The 19,484-nt window shown below is 41.7% G+C and overlaps 1 protein-coding gene across 1 annotated transcript; it reads left to right on the plus strand.

Moving 5' to 3' along the window:
- The first annotated feature begins 3,270 nt into the window (after nucleotides 1-3,270).
- Nucleotides 3,271-17,880, plus strand: NOM1 (nucleolar protein with MIF4G domain 1). Its single transcript, XM_069006409.1, is given in 12 exon segments — nucleotides 3,271-3,292; nucleotides 3,295-4,328; nucleotides 5,135-5,259; nucleotides 6,186-6,381; nucleotides 8,164-8,487; nucleotides 9,012-9,122; nucleotides 9,905-10,072; nucleotides 10,662-10,783; nucleotides 14,511-14,643; nucleotides 15,010-15,141; nucleotides 15,854-15,963; nucleotides 16,843-17,880. Coding segments are annotated over 12 exon segments (2,655 nt in total). The 3' UTR covers nucleotides 17,021-17,880.
- Nucleotides 17,881-19,484: the final 1,604 nt, after the last annotated feature.

Consider the following 19,484-nt stretch of genomic DNA (forward strand, 5'->3'; position numbering starts at 1 on the left):
GCAGGAGTTTCTAATTTATTCACATTTTAGATCTTAAGAAGACTGTATTTACCAGGTACTTGAAGCCAAATCGGTAAATGTAAAATAATAAGCCACAATATTCTGGGATAGGATCTGAAATATTTCTTGTAATGTATTTCTTTTGATATGGCATCACCAGATTTCAATGCTAGATTAGTCTATTAAGCAGATTGGTATTTCTTTAAATATTACATTTTCTTGACTATGATATTCATGTTTTGTCTGAAATATTGTTTTAATTCTTTGAAAGTATTTTTACTTCAAAACCAGGTAAGAATATTTCTATCCACATATTTTTTGCAAAAGTAGCATGCCCATTTTCACCCAGTTTGGGATTATGGGGTTCAACAAAATACATGCTCTTCACATTTTGCTTTGTGACATGAATAATTGAAGAAGGCAAATACTGGCATTTTCTCTCTTTGAAGATACATGAAATTTCCCATTATTGGAAAGCTCTCTTGCCCTGAATAACAAATTACATGATGAGACACAAGGAAGATGCAAATCTTAAAGAGTTCTAAAAGCACCTAATATTTTCTCAAATTATATTCAGCTGTATTTAGCTTACATTCTGACATGCTGCTGGATTACTATTATCAATAAATCTATAAATAGGATGCAAAATGCATGTGAGCTGTCTGTGCATGAATAAAGAGTGGCCCGGCAATAAATTACAACGTAATATATAGTTTAAAATGTAGCAAAGCAATGCCTTGACAAATCAATGCAACATATTTTGTCAGTGAGGATGAAAGATTCATTATGCATCAGCCTAGAGAAAGCTGAATTTCTGAGGCATGGGTCATCTAGGACGTATGATGTAATCAGAGAGTATGGAAACATGCATAGAAAGACAAAAATAATCTTCTGGGTAATAAAGCCATATTAAATTTTCAGGTAAAATGTAAGTCCTACGCAGTACTTCATTGTTCAAAAGAGGTCAGGAGTACCACGACAAACAAAATGAAACCTGACTGTCGGGGTCCCTTCCCCCCTGCCATGTGGTCCTGGGAGAGGGGCCCTGGGGGACAGACACGAGGTTTCCCTGCCCCTGGGCAGCCTCGTTCCCCGTTGGTTGTTTTGTGTTCCCCTGCCCAGCAAGGACCCTCTGGTCCCGTGATTACTGCAGTTCCTCAGCAGAGCCCGGCCATGCGGCTGGAGAAATAAACATCTCTGAAACAGCTAGCAAGAATCAGTCCATAGATATTTCTTTTCCATGGGTCTCGTTGTCTGATACACGTGTTGCAGTATCCCCACTGTAACACCTGACTTCCTCTGGATTTGGTCCCCATAGCAGGTTCGAGACCAACCCTTTTTCTGAAACTGGGTCATGTGTCCTGGCTTTCATTTTTGTTTTTCTCATGTCTGCTAAGGTCTAAGCTCATCTTGAGGCTCTTTGTTCAGCCAAGAAATTCTTTCCTCTGCCCAGTTTTCAATGAACCTTGGGAAAATTCAGTGTTTTGGGGAACTCCAGGCATCTGCCAGACAAGACTGGCACACACCCAGCAGGCTCCATAAGCCTAGAGCACAGCAGAGACTAAAAATAAGACTAACCAATTGGTTTTCCTGCTGACAGCAGCAAACTGCCATGGGACATTTAATTTCCCCTGATCACATAGATGACAGACAAGCTGTCACCAGCTGTGCAGAGCCAGGAAGATGCGTGCCTGTGGTAGGTACACAGATCCCAGCAGTGGCATCAACCTTGCCCTGCACACTGCTGAGGGTGGAAATGCCCCAAGAGAAGCTGGCAGCTGTCACAGAATCCCAGAATGGGTCGGGTTGGAAGAGACCACAGTGGGTCATCTGGTCCAATCTTCCTGCTCAAGCAGGGTCATCCCAGAGTACACAGCACAGGATTGCATCCAGATGGTTCTGGAATACCTCCAGTAAGGCAGACTCCACATCTTCTGGGCAATCTGTTCCAGTGCATGGTCACCCACACAACAAAGTTCTTCGTCCTGTTTAGGTGGAGTTTCTGTGCCTCAGTTTCTACCCATTGCCTCTTGTGCTAATGCTTGGTACCACTGAGAAGAGCCTGGTTCATCCTCTTGGCATCCTGCCATAGATACTTATTTACATTAATGATGTCCCCTCTCAGTCATCTCTTTTAGAGGCTGAACAGGCCCTGCTCCCTCAGCCTGTCCTCATAAGAGAGATGCTCCAGTCCCTTAATCCTCTTTGTACCCTCCACTGGACTTGCCTCAGGAGCTCCACGTCTCTCTTGTACTGAGGAGCCCAGAACTGCACGCAGCACTCCAGCTGTGCATCACAAAGGCTGAATAGAGAGGCAGGATCACCTCCCTGACCTGCTGGCAATGCTCTTCCGAATGCATTCAAGGATCCCAAGGCCTTCTTGGCCACAAGGACACACTGCTGACTCATGGGCTGCTTGTCATCCATCAGCACCCCCAAGTTCCTCTACAGAAGGACATGGCCATGGATTTTGGCACTGGCACACTCAGGAAGAGACACCTGAGCTTGGCAGGGTTGGAAGGGGCTTAAAATGTGGGTCTTGGCAGGTGGAGGATAGGCCAGGGGCTGGTGTCCCTCAGCTCCTCAAGAGGCATCAGCAAGAGCCTCATGCCCCATGGGAGCCTTGTGATCACAGCCAGGGTGTGAAGGACAAATTGTTCCAATCCCTGGCATAAGAAGACAGACATGCCTTGCATTTTCTTTCTGGAGCATGTCCAGACAGGGACAATGGAGGTGCTGAAGAGTCCGTAGCATGTCTTATAAGCAACAGACGAGGAAAACGGTGTTGTTTAGCCTGGAGAAGAGGAGGCTCGGGGGAGACCTTATCACCCTCTACAACCACCTGAAAGGAGGGTGTAGCCAGGTGGGGGTCGAGCTCTTCTCCCAGGTAGCAAGTGACAGGACGAGAGGACGCAGCCTCAAACTGCACCAGAGGATGTTCAGGTTGGACATTACGAGAAATTTCTTCACAGAAAGGGTGACTGGAATGGGCTGCCCAGGAGTCCCCGTCCCTGGAGGTGTTTAAGAAAGGACTGTACGTGGCACTTAATGCCACGGTCTAGTTGCCGTGATGGTGTTCGGTCAGAGGTTGGACTCCATGGTTTAAGAAGTCTTTTCCAACCTAATTCATTCAGTTATTCCGTGATTCTTAAATGCATACGCGCAAACGACGGGATCTCTATGGACCGAGAGCCTTTGGTGCGGCGCTCAAGAACCCCGTCCCCTCAGAGCTGGAGCCGCCTGCGCCCGGCAGGGGGCGCTGTGCCCGCCATGGCGGCAGCGCGGCGGAAGCGGCCGCCCGGCCCCTTTCCAAGATGGCGGCGCCCAGGCGCGGTGTGGCCGCGGGCGGGATGAAGCGGGGGGCGGCCGCCCGCGCCCGCCGCGGCGGGAAACTGGATCGGCTGCGGCAGGCGGTGCAGGACTATGTGCAGGCGGCCGGAGGCCAGCCGCCGCTGGCCCTGCTGAAAGACTCGGGGAGGCAGAGCCGCAGGAGCCGCCGGGACGCCAGGAAGGAGAAGCGCAGGCTCAAGCGGAGCCGCCGCCGCCGACTCCAACGCGGGGAGCTGGTGGAGGTTCCCAGCGCCCCGGCCAAGCCGGCTCCGGCCAAGCCCGATCCGGCCAAGCCCGCTCCGGCCAAGCCGGCTCCGGCCAAGCCGGCTCCGGCCAAGCCCGCTCCGGCCAAGCCCGATCCGGCCAAGCCCGCTCCGGCCAAGCCCGCTCCCGCCGCTCGCCTCGGAGCCCCGGCTTCGCCCGCCGCTGGGAAGCAGCGGCCCAGGGCGGTGTCGGCACAGACATCGGCAGCCCTTGAGGCCCCCTCGGCCGCCGCAGCCACCTCGGCGCGGAAACGGGCCCTGCTGGAGGCCAACGAGGAGGAGGAGAAGGAGATCCGACGGCTGGAGCGGCAGCTGGGGCTCGGGAAGCGGCGCAAGAAGCAGGAAGGTTCCGCGGCCGAGCGGGTGCCGCAGAGTTTCCTGCGGGACGGGCTGGGATACGTGCTGGGAGCGCTGGGCACACGGGCCGGGCTCAGCCAGCTGTGCGAGAGCAGCGACGAGGAGGAGCAGGAGGAGACCCAGCCGGGGCCGCGGGAGCGCCCGCCAAGGAAGAAGAAGGATGATGAGGACGAGGAGGATGATGAGGACGAGGAGGATGATGAGGACGAGGAGGATGGTGAGAACGAGGAGGATGGTGAGGACGAGGAAGCTCAGGAAGACGCCTCAGACCCCTCCGAGGCGGATGACGTGGAAGGACATTGGGAGAGCGAGAGCTCGTCCCCCGAGGACGGCGGGGTGCCAGAGGCCAGCGAGCCCTCGAGCGAGGAGGAGGCAGAGGTAGGATGTTCTCAGATAGCACAGACCTGCTTCCCAAAGCATGTCCCGCAACCTGAACATAAAGCAGAGTTGCATCGCTGCTGTTAAGCCCGGGTGTTTGCTGTCCAGTTGGGCCATGTGGAGTGTTGTCCTGGTTCAAAACAGCCGGGCCCAGCGACAGCGTTGACTTGAGAGGTCTGCCAGGTCCTAGGGACACTTGTTAGGCATAGAGGGGAGAGTTCCCGAGTCATGCTGGTGGCAGGTAATACCCTCCAACACAAGGCATGTGGGAGCTCTATATGTGTGAAATCTGCAAATAAAAGGAACTGCCCTGGCATTTGAGTGTAAGAATATGATTAACCCTTCTGTAAAGAGAACTTGTGTTGAAATTAGCAGCGGTTACACACTGAAATGTTACTTTCTGAACGATCTCAGAGGTTCTGCCAGTATTAGGTCTTGTTGAATGGGTGGAGGAGAGGAGGTCATACACGTCATTTAGCCCTCATGGGCCTAAACTTAAAGTGTCACTGATAAAACTTGAGTAAACCCAAGACCTAAAATGTCAGATTTTAATGACCATAACTTAAAGAAAATTTCATGTATAGGGAAGAGGGGCTTTGTTGCTATCAAGTTTGTTTTAAAGGGTTACCTTTTTGCTTGTTTCTTTTCTGCATGTTGTTTCTTTGACATTGATTATTACATGGTAAGATATATCCTTAACTAAAAGGTTGGAATTTTTTTAATCTTAAACAGAAATGTATATTTGTGTTCAAGTATTTAAGATACTGGTCTCATCTGATACCTTGTTTTCTTCTTTTTCTGGTAAGAGTGATAATCACAGTGCTACAAAGTATGTTCCTCCTCAAATAAGGAAAGCTCAGGAGACAGTAGATGACAAGAAAAGAGAAGAATTGGGAAGACTGAAGAAAATGGTGAATGGCCTCATTAATAGGTAATGTAATAAGGAAAGTAATTAATCTTTCTGGATCAATGTGACAATGCTCATCATTCAAGCCCAGGTGGCAAAGATGTGACTTTTCTCTTCACAAACTGATTTTAAGTTGGCAATCATGTCTACTATTGTTAAGAATAATTGTCTTTATTGGTATAAATTCTTCAAAGTTAGTCATTATAGGTGTTGAAAAATCTAGAAAATAAATTTAAGATTGGGCTGAATTCCACACAGCAGTTGCCTGCAAGTGCTAGTTATAATTACTATGTGTCAGTTGGAGTATGCTTATAAAAAACCTCACAAGAAAACAAGTTTTGGGTTGCCTAAGGTTTTTTTAAATTAAATTTTTCCAACACTACAACTGAGAAGGAGCAACCCTTCATATATTGAAGTACTGAATAATAGAAAAAGTAATTAACATTCATTTCAATTTTAGAGTGTTTTTTAAATAAGAAATCTATTGGCAATTTTCATCCATTACCTGTAAAACGCAGACTAGAGTTTGTTCAGTCATTAGAAATTTTATATACTGTACGGTTAAAGTATGAATTACTTTCATACTTAATGTCTTCAAAGACTGCAATGTGCCATAGTTAAAACTTCTAAAACCAGTCTGTTTTCTTGAGAAATTTGTTCAGTGTGACAGTAAGCAGATTGACAGTGCTTTGTAAATACTGCTGCTAATGTGTTTTCACATGTAGTGGGGTTTTTTTGTAAAAAATTACACTCAAATTAAATGTACTGTACTTTTTTAGTTTAGTAAACACAGAAAAATGCAAAAGGTCCCTTCCAGTCATCTTACCAATCTTTTCTTCTTAAGTCAAACTAGTTTCTCTAAAAAGAATAGTTGTTTGTTAGGTGAACTCAAAACTGTGGAACTTTGTAAGGAGAAGAAAGAGTGAACACTGGAATTTGTTTCTCCATAGGCTGAGTGAACCAAATTTGTCCTCCATCAGTGGACAGATGGAAGAGCTCTACATGGCCAACAGCAGAAAGGACATGAATGACACTCTGACAGACATTCTCATGAATGCCTGTGTTACTGCAGTTGCCATGCCTGCGAGACTGATGATGGAGCACGTCCTTCTAGTTAGCATCCTTCACCATAATGTAGGAATTGAGGTAATTCTTGTGCTTGGGACAAATTTTGTATAATAATACATACTGTAGAGTATTTTCCTTGTTTTCTTTGAATTGCCTTGTGATTTTTAACTGTGTGTCACTAACAAGCATCTTTAGTTGAGTTTTATCAGTGTTTTGTAGCTTATTTGCAAGGCTTCCACAGGTGAAAGGGTCTAAATCTGTTGCTTTATCTGATTTTATTTCCTCCATGAGTTCCCACTGGTCAGTTATAAAACCATCGTTTTTTCATCAAAATCTTTCTGCCCCCAGTAATCAAAATTTTTTAACCTTCAGCTTCTCTTCCCTTTAGTTGCACTAATCCATTCCTGTTCTCATGGATACATGAGGGTATTGTGTTTGAATTATGTGTATCCAGACAAGAAAAGTGTTACAACTACAGAAATCCTTTTACAGATTTTCTAAGCAAATCATGCAAATCATCAGTGAAATTAAGTAGTTATAACATGGAATAATAAAAACTTTAAAAAGCATGGCAATTTTTTGAGGGGATTTTGTGTTGTGTTTTTAAGCCTGATGAGTGAGATAAAATCTCTCACTTAAGCTGATGCTGAAGCTACTGATGTCAAAGGGAAGATTTTAGCTAATTTCAGTGAAATGTCTGTCAGGAAACAGTTTTTTCAGCAGTATGTTCCTATTAGATTACTCTTTTTTTCCCCCCTGCCACATCTCAGTGCAAAAGATGTATTAATGCAAGTTTTTCAGTTTGTCATACAGTGCCCTGAATGCTGGCTCTGAAACCATATTAAATATCAGATGGATGCAATTACAGCAGCTTTCTCCATGTAGCCTTGGCATTAAATGGTTTTTTTTGTCCCTCTGTGCTTGAAAGGCAGTTCTGACTGCAAATATAATGTTTCTATAAAATAAATATACAATGTGCATTACATGAAAGAGTGATAGTACAGCTGCACTGAAGATTAGGTTGAGCAATGCAGGAGTTGGCCTGTGTTTATAAATTTGTGCAGCCACTGGATAGTTAACACTTAAGATGGTCAAAGCTTGTAAAGCAAGACAGTATTGCTGCTGGGACTTCTGGTTCCCTTAAGAACAGCATATTTTAGCACAGTAATAATGGGTGAGAGGTTTATTTAGCACCAATGTATTCATTGCCTCCCTGTGTTTTGGTAGGCTTTCTAATCCCAGCCTTTAGCATCAGTTCTCTCTTCAGAAATAAATATATTCCAAAATTTCTTTTCCCAGCTGTACCACTGACAAACATCTAAGAATTATCCCCATTTCAAAAGCAGCTTAAGCTCATGTTCAACAACTGTGAAAACTTGGTATTTTGGGGATTTTTTTCACAATATTATTTTTTATCCTCCTGTTAAGGATTTTGTTCTGGAGTGCCGAACTCAGCAATGATTTTGGTTTTTGGCATGCGGCTTTTCCTGGATGAATGACTAGCAGTAACAGCATGCTAGCCTGACAGCTGGAAAGATGCTAATATGTGTCCATGAAAATTATGTAAATGTGTACTGTAGGTTCATAATATTTGTTTTTCTTGCACAGACTTTAAAAGGCAACTGGATGTCATATATGAGGTGTAAATGAAATACACTTCTACAAAAACATCACACCTCCTAAATATTTGCGTATGTAAAGGTCGAACATCCATATTGGTTAAGAGAAGCAACAATATTTCTTTAAAATTAATAGTGGCAGTGACCCAAAAATGAATGTTTTACAGACATCTGTAAAATCTACTTACAGTTAATGCTGGATTTTTTTTCTTTTTTTTCCCCTTAATGGAATTGTTGCCAGGTCGGTGCTCACTTTTTGGAAGCTGTGGTGAAGAAATTTGATGAACTCTGTAAAAGTGATGCTGAAGGGAAAGAATGTGAAAATCTGCTTGCCTTGATTGCTCATCTGTACAACTTCCATGTGGTTCATTGCCTGCTGATCTTTGATATTCTGAAAAAGCTTGTTAGCACTTTCACTGAAAAAGAGATCGAGCTGATTTTGTTTCTTCTGAAAAATGTGGGCTTTTCCTTAAGAAAAGATGATGCATTGGCTTTGAAGGAACTGATCACTGAAGCCCAGAGGAAAGCAAGCACAGCAGAGAAGAAATTCCAGGATCAGACTAGGGTATGTGTTTGTTTTAAAGATTTTATCTTCTCAGCAGACTGTAATAAGTACTTGGATACATAGTTTAATTTACAGAAACGTTTTCTGCTACATTCTGTTTAGCTTCTAAATTACCATTAGTGTGATACTGAGTTACTTGCGTTCTTCTTGTTTGTCTTTCTGTGTTAGTTCTTAGTACACAGACACCAAAATGCTTCTGATGGGTGAGACAGGACTGGTTTGTGTCTTATGCAATGGACAGATTTTCTGTTTCATGATACTTTGTGCACTTCAAAAAATGGTCACTGTGGCTTGGTGTTTAGCAGATGAAGCTTGTACACAAATTAGTATAAAAGGGGTTAAAGTAAACTTGAACACAAATTAATATAACAGGGGTTAAAGTAAACATGTTGTATTTAAATTTTGATGTACATAGCCAGCTGAGATGCTTATTCTCACAGAATAGTAATGTCAAGGTACACTTTTCTACTTTATTTAAGAAACCCACAGCACGTAATCCACAGAACTCTTTCTTTTCCCAATAGGTTCGTTTTATGCTGGAGACTATGCTGGCACTTAGGAACAATGACATGCGTAAGATTCCTGGTTATGATCCTGAGCCAGTCGAAAGACTCCGCAAATTGCAGAGAGCACTGGTGAGAACTTTCTTGGCAGATGTAGCCTTGTTATTCTTAATGCAGGAGTAATTATTTGTGTTGGATGACAGCTTTCCTGGGGTTTTTTTGGTTTGTTTGGTTTTTTTTTGACAGAGAGGGCAGTTTGTCTACAACAACCCAGTATAAAAGGGGTGAAAGTAATTTATCAGTGCAGGATGTGCATATCAGGATAAGAGGCCAGGCAAAAACTAGGTAACCTAGTTCTGTAGGATTTCCTCTGTTAAATTTTTGCAGTCCTCCTGATAAAGCTTCTAGACTCTTTTGTTGAAAGTTCTTACTTTGTTCACAGGGTATAAAATTTTTATTTGAACTGTACAATACGTAAGGCAGTTTGTTGTCTTTGTATGTAATCACAAGTGTTCAAAAGGAAAATCATGACCAGATTGTAAGATGCTGCAATGTCAGCATCATCTGAATTCTAATCAAACTTCGTGATTGGAAGATGTCTACTTTTTAGATTTTTATCTCTTTTTTCAAATAAAAAACTCAAGAGCTTCTACATGTAGATTTATGCAACTTTATGCATTTTAAAAATTACAGCATGTGGAAAATTGTAAATTCTTTTCAGGTTGCTGATTGAAACAAAGGTTGGGGAGGAAACATGGGAAGACCTTTGTGGAGATATGAACTTGTATGTTTAAAGTTTTTGTTTAAAAATCATTTTTAGTAGCTAAAGTATTTGTTGTTTTCTGTAAGAAAAGAAAAAAAAGTTTCAAGTAAAAGCTTTTGTGTTGGTTTTTACTTTTGTTTTGTTATTCAAGGTTCACAGCAGTGGTTCAGGAAAAGACACTCAGCTCCGTGTGTCCCTGGAGTCTCTCCTCAGTGCTGACCAGGTTGGTCGCTGGTGGATCGTAGGGTCATCCTGGAGTGGAGCACCAATGATCAGTGATACAAAAAGCCAGGCTCAGCAAAAGCTACATGTAGGAAAGGTAAATCCAAATTTTAAGTCTAAGTGTTTGTGATCTGAAGATTTTTGATACATGTCATTAAGTTCATTTCAGAGCCCACCAAAAAAACCTTCATGTGCTCTTGTAAGACCAAGATTTTGGACTGTAAATTCTGCTCTTAGGTTTTTTTAAAACATTGTACTCATCTCCTTCAAAAGAGCTGTTACTACAAATATGGTATAGCTTGTTTTTTCTTATCCTGTGGAATTGCTAAGGTGAAAGAAGAGACTTGACAATGGATTTGCTAGTAGGAATTCTGACAGGTTGTGGTGTCTGTGTGTGGCATATATCCAAGCTGAATCCAAAAGTAATGTGGTGAGATGGTCATGGTGAATTACTTACAATAGAAAAGCACATCTTAAAATTAATTGGCACAATTAAAGTAGATTAAAATGTATTTCCATAGTTGAAAAAGCTCCCGACGATGCCTGTGCCTCTGGACAAAAGCTCAGGACCTTTGGATTGGTGATTCATGGTTTACTGGAGAGCTTCATTGATGGTGTTATTTAAGGTACAGAAATAGCTTTTTTAAAGCAAACATAAGTAAAATAGCATATAACTTTATTTTCAGGTGAGTTCAAAAATAATGGAACTTGCTCGTAAGCTGAGAATGAACACTGATATCAGGAGAAGTATTTTTTGTGTCTTGATGACAAGTGAAGACTTCATGGATGCCTTTGAAAAACTTCTGAAGTAAGTACAGACTAGCACAAAAGACATCCCAGAACTAAAAATAGCATTAAATGGGCTTAAATACAGCATTTCTGGTCTGAGCTTAAATGCATTTAGTTTATAATACAATTAAAAGAAGTACATAGCCAGGAATCCACATAGGGTAAAAGAGTTGGAGAAGGGAACCAGAAACCTGGTGTAAGGATTAACGTGGGCAGGCAGAACTGACTGGTGGTCAGAGGAAAGGAGTAGCCCCTGTTCCTGTCACTCCTCTCTATAACTGTGATTTGCAGGATCTTTTGATGTAAGGAGCCTGTGTCTTTTTGCATTGGATCTGTGTATCCCAGCAGAGTGGATGGAAGGCTGCTGCAGACTTGTTTCCTTACAGGGGCAGAACAGAAGCCCCTCTAGAACATTTCATGGTTTTGTTGCTGGATTGCTGTGATTTCTGTACTACTGCCACTTCTTTGACTTCTTGCCACCTTGTTAAGCCATCTCTGCCCATACTTGCATGACCTGGTAGTGTTCTAGTACCTCCCCTTCTCTCTTGCATAATTTATTAGCTTTGGGTTTGCTTCCCATTGACCAGTTTCCTTACCCCTTGACAAGCAGCTCTTCTGAAGAAGATGTGATCAGGAAAAAGCTCAAACTGAGGTATTCCTTGTGTTTGTCAGAATATTCATTGTAAGTCTATAGTAACTGGGAGGGGAGAGATCAGGTCTGAACTTTTCTGTCACAGCCTTGTAGCTCAAGGGTATTGTCTTACCAGGATGGCATGCAATTATTTAATTTGCTTACCAAACCAAAACAGACTTTGTAATAAAGTCAACTAATATTTGATTAAATGCCACTTCTGCAAAACACAGCTTGGATTTAAGACTGTGATGGAGTCATTCCAATATCTTAATATGGCCTGTTCAATTAAAAGAAATTAGCTGCTGCTGCAGCTCTTGCCAAGACCTGGTAGCTCAATTTGCAAATTGGACTTGACTCTCATCTGTGCTATTTAAGCTAGTACACAAATCTGAATACATACAGGCATGGCAGAAAATCTCTCTTCAGGCTCCCTGGTGTGTGTTGGTGCTGATGTTTATATGGCAAACTCAGGGAGAGGAATTCTTAAATCTGCCCACATCTGGCAGAGTATAATGGAAAGTACACAGAATTGTCAGTGAAGGAATTAACTTCAGTGTGAACATGTGTTCCTGAGTTTATAGGAATTTGTATTCGTGTTTGATGTCAGTCTCATGAGGAAGAGCATATAAAGAAATATTTTAACTGCTCTTGTTGATTCATCTGGTGCTAGTTCTGTGGCAGAGTTGAGATGTGGTTAAAGGATAATTTAAACTACTTAAAATCCAGACTGCTATATTTCTTCTAGTTCCTTTCCTCCTTACTGCAGATGAAAGTAATTAGTTTGAGGCCTGAAGTGTCTCAGTGATTGCAGAGGTGTCAGTGAAGAGAGGGCTGGGAGCATCACTGGTGACAAAGAGGAGGGAGTGAGACTGGATCCTCTTCATCAGCTGAAAGGCCACACCTTCACAAACCACAGTTTCACTCAGGAGGGAGAATAAATCCTGCTTAAGTTTGATGGAGAGGCAATTTTTGAAGTTATCTTGTAGAGATAAAGAATTTGAGAAACTTTCCATCTCAGAAGATACTGAGACACTCATAAAAGGCTCAGCTATCCTACTGGAGTGAGATGTATAACTAAGGATAACAAGTGTCTACCAAAGTGATTGTATCTACTAATATAATTTGAACTGACTTTTCAAAGGGGATTCAACAGTTGCTATTTTTGATCTAAAGGCAGTGATAGTCTTGGGCTTCAGCTGATGATAACTAACCTACTTGGAGGCAGGCTTCTGCTGGTGATAAATAACCTACTTCAGAGGCAGTTATCCCATTTACAGCAGGATCAAGATATACAAGTCCATGGGAATACTGTAACTCATGAATAATTGAATCAGTGAGGTGGTTGCACATTCTTTATCAAAGAATATCAGGCTTATGAAATCTATACAGTTGTGTGGTGAAGCTCAGCAGTGAAAGACAGTCCAGACTGTTAAATTTTAGATGTTTAGGAATTCTAGTTCTGTGAAGAACAAATATATACATATATATACGTACAAATATATACAAATATATATATATACATGTATTTATATCCAAGTGTTGTCACTTGGTTACAACTCTGGCAACATGAGTATTTCCTAAATAAGCAAGTCATGATAGGCATGATGATGAACAAGTAAAAGGAGAGTGTGCTAAACTAGTGATTGCAGTGTAACTTCCCAAGTCATCTATTAAATGCAAATCTGATGGCTGAAAACCTGTGTACTTGTAAAAAAACCTTTTGTTGCTCTGAAATCAGATGGAACTTGGCTGATGGGAGAGCAGGTGGATTATGACACAGACACAGCACTTATAGTGCTGGCCCCTTTGGAAGTGCAGACTTTAAATTTTCACTGCTCATTAGCAATCAGCCTAGAAATCATCCCAGATGTTCCTACTGTAAAACTTTAAATTCTGGGGAGTTTGGGCTGAACAGCAGTGTTTTCTCTGTTCATCTGTTGTGTCTGTGGTCACATGCAATGCAGATGTCTGGGGGTGTGTACAAAGGAGGGACATTGGCATCAGGTAATGGCCAGCTACCCTACAGACAGTAGGGCAAGTTCCAATGGGGTTGGACTTGGTTAGAAAGTACTCTTGAGTTGTACTAATGCCCTGTGAAACTTGAACTTGAAGCAATGAGAAGAATTTTGTTTGATATTTTTCAGATTCTAATATGATGCATTTTTCATTTTAATTGGTTTTAATGCTGCCAAACACTTGGCAGCATTAGGAAGTTAAGTCATATTACTCACAGACAGGTACACTGTGAGTGAGTTAGTTACTGCTCCCTGCCAGAGTGTCTCAGCCCTCTTTTAGACTGGTTGGAGTGGGAAGGCTGCTCAGTCCTTGGCCTTCATACTGGGGCCTCCAACATAAGTACTTATAGATCTTGTTTTCTTCAGGCTTTTTTAAGGTGTTTTGAAATCACTGACTGTACCCTCTTAGGCTACTATCAAACAATGAATTTCAAGTATCACGTAGTGTGGATTTGACCCAGAGATTAAAAAATTCATATCACCAAGCAAGAAAAACATCTTAGAATATTTTCTTATCCCTACTAAGTACCACACAAGTGAAGGGTCCTGGAAATGTTTCTCCAAAATAGGCTTACACTGATCCAAAGGCTGGTTTTCCTCCCATGACCATAAGTACAAGCGTGAGATAATTACAATGGGACCCTACAGTTCTTGTTTCACTTTTTAGCCTTTGTTTCACTGTTTAACCCTGGTAGTGGTAACTGTGGGTGAAGTGCTACTGCTGGTACCTCTGTGCCCTCTCTTCTGTTTATGGAGAGCTACAAACATGGAGTGGGATACCTTTCCTTCCCTGGGCAATAATACTTTTATCATTCCACTTCTGTCTCTTTAGGTCTTGCTTTTGCATCTACTCCTTTAACATCCATAATGCTTCAGCATTTCCACAGTGCCATACCAGGATACTCATTTAGCCAACACTCTTAAAGGTTGGACACTACAAGTTTTAAAGACTTCATAGGTACTTTGTGACAAGTAAAATCTAATGTGATGTTTGGAGAGGTTTTAAAGTATTGCTCTCAGATGTTGACTGTAGCTCTTACTTTGTGTCACTAAGTTTTTCCTTACAAAATTATTCTCATTTTCTTGCTAAATTTTAGGCTTGGACTGAAAGATCAGCAGGAGAGAGAAATAGTTCACGTCATCCTTTACTGCTGCTTACAGGAAAAGACATTCAACCCCTTCTACGCATTTTTGGCTAACAAGTTTTGTGGATATGAGAGACGATTTCAGGTAAAAACAATTCTGTTGCTTCATTGGTTTAGTGTCATAATTGTGGTTAGGAAGACATTACTGAATACCTGAGAATGGGTGCAGGCCTGTTAAGATCTTGATCCCAGGAAAAATTCTGCTGGTATAGCTAAGCATTCAGTAAGGCATACTCATGGTCAGATCTGAATAGGAAATTAAATAACTACTGCTGAAGGTTTTCCTTCTTCTGTTTTATGCATTTTAAAATAATTGGAACAGTCTGATCAAGCATTTCTGTTAATTAACAGAGGGCTTATAAAGAATAGAAGGTCAAAAGGTTTGCTATATTGTTACTCATTTAAACAGGCACTCGATTTGCAGGATTATTTTTTTGCCTTTGACCCCCAGGTGACATTTCAGTTTAGTATTTGGGACAAAATCAGGGGTTTAGAAAACCTGTCAGCTGCTGCCATCTCCAACTTGGTGTCACTGCTGGCTCACTTAATAAGGACAAAATCACTGCCACTTTCAGTTCTCAAGGTTGGTGTGTTTTCTTTTCAAATCCTTCTGTGTTTTCCCTGCATTTGCTAGTTCTATGGAAGGTGTATTTTCTGTGTTACCTATCCAGTACTTTAGCTGATTATGCTAAGACAAACTTGTTTTAAAATTATGAAATTGTTCCAATTGATTATGTTTATGCTATCATTTTGGGAAAGGGGAATGTGTGGTGACCCAGGCATAAAGAAAGTCTACATTTCTTTATCTAGAGCAGTTGTAATATTATTTCCTTTAGTGCATCCAGAGTTGGAACTGAGGCCCCTTTATTAACAGGCTTTGCCAGTGGATTTTGTGCTATGGTTTTTAGCTGATGTTGTTTTTATTAGACAAGAAAGTGCTGAGTAGATTTCTTGGATTTCAGAATGGGGAGTCCATATAATTCTATTAGAAGAATAACTGAATTATATTAAACAGGCAATTGAATGGATTGTCCCAGGTACTTACAAAGTATTTATCTAATTGAGAAATTACGTCTGGTATTCTGGTACGAGTAGATTTCTATTCCTTAGAAGGTTTTTTGCTTTCCTTATTGATTGGCTTTTGCAGGCAGCATTCTCAGGTAATTATTCTGTGCTAAACTCAAGGCTCAGTAGATGCAGAGGCCAGTTGGTGTGCTAAAAACTCTTCATTTAGGAGAAAAGACCTGCTGTTTGAAATACTTGAATGAATCTAATTCTCGTTCTCTGTCTGCCAGGTAATTGAATTCAGTGAACTGGACAAACCCAAAGTCCGTTTCTTGCGACAGGTATTAAGCACACTGTTAACCAAAGCAGATGAGGAAGAACTTACTGACGTTTTTATGAGGTAAGTGATCACTGACATCTCCACAGAACCCTTGTTGAGTAGTAATTAATATAAGAAGTTTGCCAATTTTGTTTGGAATTACACTGTGCCTTTTCCACACATTAGCCCTCCATCCCTTAAAGTGTGAGCTCTCTTGGCTGAGTGGGGGAAGTGTGTCATTTGTGTGTTGGTACAGGCTCTGATAGAGATGCAACTGTAAGAATTGTTGCACAAAATAAGGCTTCCAGATATTCAGTGTATCATTTTGGTCATAGGAGTTTCATGAGCAGAGTTCTGTAATTGCCTGTTTCCCTTATTGCTGTATTACCCGTGTGCAGTGGGATTTGCTCTGCCAGCAGTCATTGCTAGGAGGTATCATAAGAAGGAAAAATAAAGTGATACTAATGAGGCAAAGGTTTGGGGTATTTTTATAGGGTTGGTTTTCAACCTTCTCTGAAAAATCTTTTTTTTGATATGGAACAGAGTTGCCTGGAGAGTCTGGGAAATCTCCATCCTTAGAGACACTTAGGACTTGAGTGGATAAGACTTGCAATGTCACATAAAGTTAGAAAAAATTAGGTGGTGACGTTTCAGCTGTCATGCAGCAACAAAAGGAAGCTTGAACACGGTGTTTGCTTTGGTTTTTGCTGTAATGTAATTGTTTACATAAAGTAAGTCTGAGGCTGCACTATTCCATTTTGTTGTTGAGGGCCAGTTGTATGTCAAGTGTTTGGGCAGTTTGCCAAACCAAGGTAGATTTGGTAATTTGAAAGCTTCTTCAATAAAACTTCTTTTATAGGTTGGTTTTTTTCTACAGCCCTTTTTGAAGAAGATGATAAAATTAATCAACTTCTGAAACGGGAGCAGACTAAATAATATATTTGATCTGTATCTTTACAGGGTATCTGACAACCCCAAACTGGGAATGCTGCGGGAAGGGTTGAAACTCTTCCTTACCCACTTCTTACTGAAACATGCACAAGCCCAAAAGAATGCTGAAGAAGCTAGCTTGTTAAAAGAGAGAGTGGAACTAGCAACCAAGGCTTTGGAGGCAAAAGAACCCAAACTGAAACTATAGTTCTGTTTTTTCTAATAAAACATACAGGAAAACCAAGCTGGGGTCTTTCAGACCTAAATAATTGAGAGAGAGGAGAGCTGTGTTACTCTAAAGGATCCATTTTTTAATATAAGCAGTTACTGTGCTCTACATGCTAGTTAGAGGTTTAAATTAAGGGGATACAAGGCCTTTTTGAAGAAAGGGAAAATGTAGTTTTGTCATGTCCCTTTTTAGTACAAGGGCTTCATGCTGATGGTTGGTATCTGGAGAAGACAGTGGATTTCTCTTCTATGATACTCTGTCAGCAGTGGTGTTTTTCATTGCATATTCTAGCCTTTCATTTAAAATAATAAAAGAAACTGCCTTAACTAAAGGCTTTTAATGAGGGATCATGGTACTCACCTGAAGAAAGGGGCCACTAGATGGCACAAGCACTGGTGAGTCGGTTTTGGGAAGAAATCAACTTTTTTCTTAAAGTGTTGGAAGTTATTCACTAATTCTGTGAATTGTTTCCCTGACTGTGGGTCAGGAAAAGATCTTCAGTTGGATTCAAAGCTGTAGCAAAGCAACTTGAAGATCTGTCTTTGCCCAATTATATAGGGTTTAGAGATCACAGCATAGTTTTATGGCTTTTTTAGCCTGTTTCTCACAGCTTTAGAATTGGAGTTGCTGAATCACTTGTGTTAATCAGATTTTTCTAGACATAAACAATATCATCAATATGAGTCTGTTAAGGAGAGAATACCTCCCTTAAGAGTTTGCTCACATTTTTCATTTGGATGCTTAAAAAAAAATAGGCACATTTCTTTCTGTGACGCTCTTTTAATGGTTTGTTTCTTTTGTCACCTCACCACTACACATTAAACTGCTGTTTTTCTAAATGCTTTGGTGTTTGTGTTAGCTTTACTCTGGCTGGCCTGGCAGGAAGGGAATGACCTTAAACTGCGTGGAGGGGGGAAGTACTTTCTCATCTGCAATGTGCACCTGTGATCTACCTGTGTTGGAGTTGTCAGCCTTATTTCCGTAGCCAGACTTGCTGTCTTAGGTTGCAATGTAAGATGTAACCAAAAGTATGTATTCTATCACCATCTGTTGAAACCAGGTGGGGCAGTGTTCTTTGTCTCTTCCATGACACATCCCTGATAACTCCCTCCGGGGGATATCTTCTGTTAATGGGCCATCCAGCCTCACTGCATGACTCATAAAATCACATCATCCCATTGGGAGATGCCCCGCCCAGGGGGAGGAACTGAGCATTCCTACCTGGCTACAATCTGAGGTTTGGAACACCACAGTCAGCCCTTACCTACTGGATTCCCAGAGGACAAGAACTACATAACCACCGCTGGACCTTCAGAGGAAGACCAGACCTTCTACAGGATCACTGCTTCAACAGAACCACATCTGTCACCCCAAGAGGAGTGCAGCCACCCCTTGATGGGACTGGTGCCACCACCCTGCCCAGCAGGGTGTCAGGTCATATCCTGACTCTGGCAGGTTAAGGCAGTGTTTCTGTATTATTGCCTTGTTATATATACTAGTAAAGAACTGTTATTCCTATTTCTCATATAATTGCCTGAAAGCCCCTTAATTTCAAAATTATAATAATTCAGAGGGAAGGGGGTTACATTTTCCATTCCACGGGAGGCTCCTGCCTTCCTTAGCAGACACCTGTCTTTCAAACCAAGGCACTTGCATCTGATGTCCAATAGGCCATTTACTTATGGTGCCTCCCAACTGCATTTGATACCAATGGATCTGTCCTTGTTGGGAAAGTTTCTTCTTTAATCAAATTGTTGAATGTAGCATACTCTGTTTGATCAGGTGCACTGTTTTCAGGGGGAGAAGTGCTTCTCCCAGAAGCCAGGGAGCTGTTTTTCTCACCTTTCCTTTGAGAGGATAGGGCAAATTTTAGGGAAGAAGATGTCCTGGGAGCAGAGAGACCCACTTTCAAAATCCTGGGTTACACTAGCAAGGTAGCAACAGAAGAGATTACAATCAAAAGAACAAAGCAAGATGCTTTTTTCATACCATTGGCATCTTTTAAGTGTACAAAACTGGAAAAAAATTATTTTCTAAAATTCATACCAATTAAGTGTGGGCAGCAGCAGAATTGATGCTATTTTGGCTACAAAAGTCACAGCTGCAGGGTGTGTGTGTAAACATCTCCCTTACAACAAACCTTGCCAAACCTTGTTATTTAAGGTTTGGAGAAGGAGAAGATCTGTGCAAGCCCCTAGAAAGTGGCTGCTGTGGAACACATGGGACTCAGTGAGTAAAAATTGCTCTCCTTGCACTGCAGCAGCCACTTAATTAGTTACCTTTTTTGCAGGAGCTTAGGTAGACCCAGCATGTCAATGTGTTGGTGGTTTAATAACACATAAATGGAAGCACATTGCTCTAGCAGGGAGGCTGGGGCAACTTTGCTGCTGGAGATAAATTTTGAATCATCTTCCTTAGCCCAAGGTGCCAGGTTGCCTGTCCC

The sequence above is a fragment of the Aphelocoma coerulescens genome, chromosome 2, assembly GCF_041296385.1.
Source record: "Aphelocoma coerulescens isolate FSJ_1873_10779 chromosome 2, UR_Acoe_1.0, whole genome shotgun sequence".
Lineage (NCBI taxonomy): Eukaryota > Metazoa > Chordata > Aves > Passeriformes > Corvidae > Aphelocoma > Aphelocoma coerulescens.